Source organism: Ailuropoda melanoleuca, chromosome 16, assembly GCF_002007445.2.
Source record: "Ailuropoda melanoleuca isolate Jingjing chromosome 16, ASM200744v2, whole genome shotgun sequence".
NCBI classification, from domain to species: Eukaryota; Metazoa; Chordata; class Mammalia; order Carnivora; family Ursidae; genus Ailuropoda; species Ailuropoda melanoleuca.
This window is the reverse complement of record NC_048233.1, coordinates 78946162-78947698: the sequence shown is the minus strand read 5'-3', so window position 1 is coordinate 78947698 and position 1537 is coordinate 78946162. Positions and strand designations below refer to the sequence as shown.

General features: G+C 50.6%; 1 protein-coding gene across 1 annotated transcript; it reads right to left on the bottom strand.

Moving 5' to 3' along the window:
* Nucleotides 1-207: 207 nt before the first annotated feature.
* On the bottom strand, nucleotides 208-1161 carry LOC100480184 (olfactory receptor 6Q1). Its single transcript, XM_019803214.1, has one exon. The coding sequence runs from the start codon at nucleotides 1159-1161 to the stop codon at nucleotides 208-210; it is 954 nt and encodes a 317-aa protein (XP_019658773.1).
* Between the last annotated feature and the right edge of the window lie 376 nt (nucleotides 1162-1537).

Below are 1537 nucleotides of genomic sequence, written 5' to 3'. Positions count from 1 at the left end.
CAACCTGGAGCGCTCACCCTGGACTCATGCAGGAAAGAGGAAATCTTCCTTCTTTAAGCCACATTAGGTGTCTCTTGTTATAGCAGATTAACATTTTATTTTAATTAATACCTAATCCATAACTCCTGACTACCCAGGTCATCACTCTGTCCCATAGTCCTCCTTCTGAAAAGTCAAGACAAGAAAACAAGGTCCTCACCTGCCTCCTCACTGACCTTTCCAAGACCTGAGGGAAAAGGCTCGGCCCAGAGCTCCCTTCACCTCCTTGTTCCGAAGACTGTAGATGAGGGGGTTGAGCATTGGCGTGACAATGGAGTAGAAGACAGACACCACCTTGTTGAAGTTGATGGCGGAGGCCACTTTGGTCCGGACATACATAAAGAACAGAGTGCCATAGAAGAGGCTCACCACGGTCAGGTGAGCGGCACAAGTGGAGAAGGCCTTTCTGCGCTCAGCAGCCGAACGGATATGCAACAACGTCCAGACGATGTTGCCGTAGGACACAGAAATGACCGTAGAGGAGGCCAGGAGCACTGCCAGAGAGACGAGGAAGTCTGTGGTCTCCTTCAGGGTGATATCTGAGCAGGACAAGGCTAGCAGGGGTGAAGCATCACAGAAGAAGTGGTCGATGACGTTGGGGCCACAAAATGTCAGCTGGGACATGAGGTAGATAGGCAAAATCGGTGTGAGGAGGCCCACCAGCCAACAAGCAGCTGCCAGACGGATGCAAGTGCCCCACGACACCAAGGCGCCATATCGGAGAGGCATGCAAATGGCCACATAGCGGTCATAGGCCATGGCAGCCAGTAGGAAACACTCGGTGGCCCCCAGGAAGGTAAAGATGAAGAGCTGGGACAGGCAGCCAGCATAGGAGATATTCTTGCCCCCACCTACCCCCATAAAACCAGCCAGCATCTTAGGCACCGTCACTGAAGTGTACCAAATTTCAAGACAGGACAAGTGTGTCAGGAAGAAATACATGGGTCTCCGTAGCCGATGGTCCAAAGCCACCACCAAAATTATGGCCAAGTTCTCCACCAAGGTGAACAGGTACATAGTGAGAAAGAGTATAAAGAAGAGGAGGCATGCTTCATGCACCCCAACAAAGCCCACCATAACAAACTCTGTTACATGGGTCCAGTTTGGGGCATAGGGCTGCATATGTGGGAGTGGAGGTCAGGACCCTCACAGCCTCATAGACAAAGACAACGCAAAGAGAACCAGGGAGGATGGTGCATTGAGACATCGTTCATTCTGGAAGAGGAAAGCAAAGTCAAGACACTACCCCTGCCCTCAAAGAATATATGGGCTGTGAGGAGGTCCAGAAAACAGACGATTTCAGTACAAAATTTAAGGTGCTGGATATGGATGGAGATATTATGGGAGGAAAGAGCAGGGAAGCTCCCCCAGTCTGGAGGAATCCGAGAACACTTCCTGAAGGAAGCGTTGTCTCAACTGGAACCTGGAAGGTAAGGGTAAGTGAGTGAGATAAAAAGAGAAATAGAAAGCACAGCAAGGGGGTGCCTGGATGGCTTAG

What these genes read in the sequence shown, in the direction of transcription:
- LOC100480184 (XM_019803214.1), bottom strand. Translation starts at nt 1,161, where the DNA reads ATGCAGCCCTATGCCCCAAACTGGACCCATGTAACAGAGTTTGTTATG.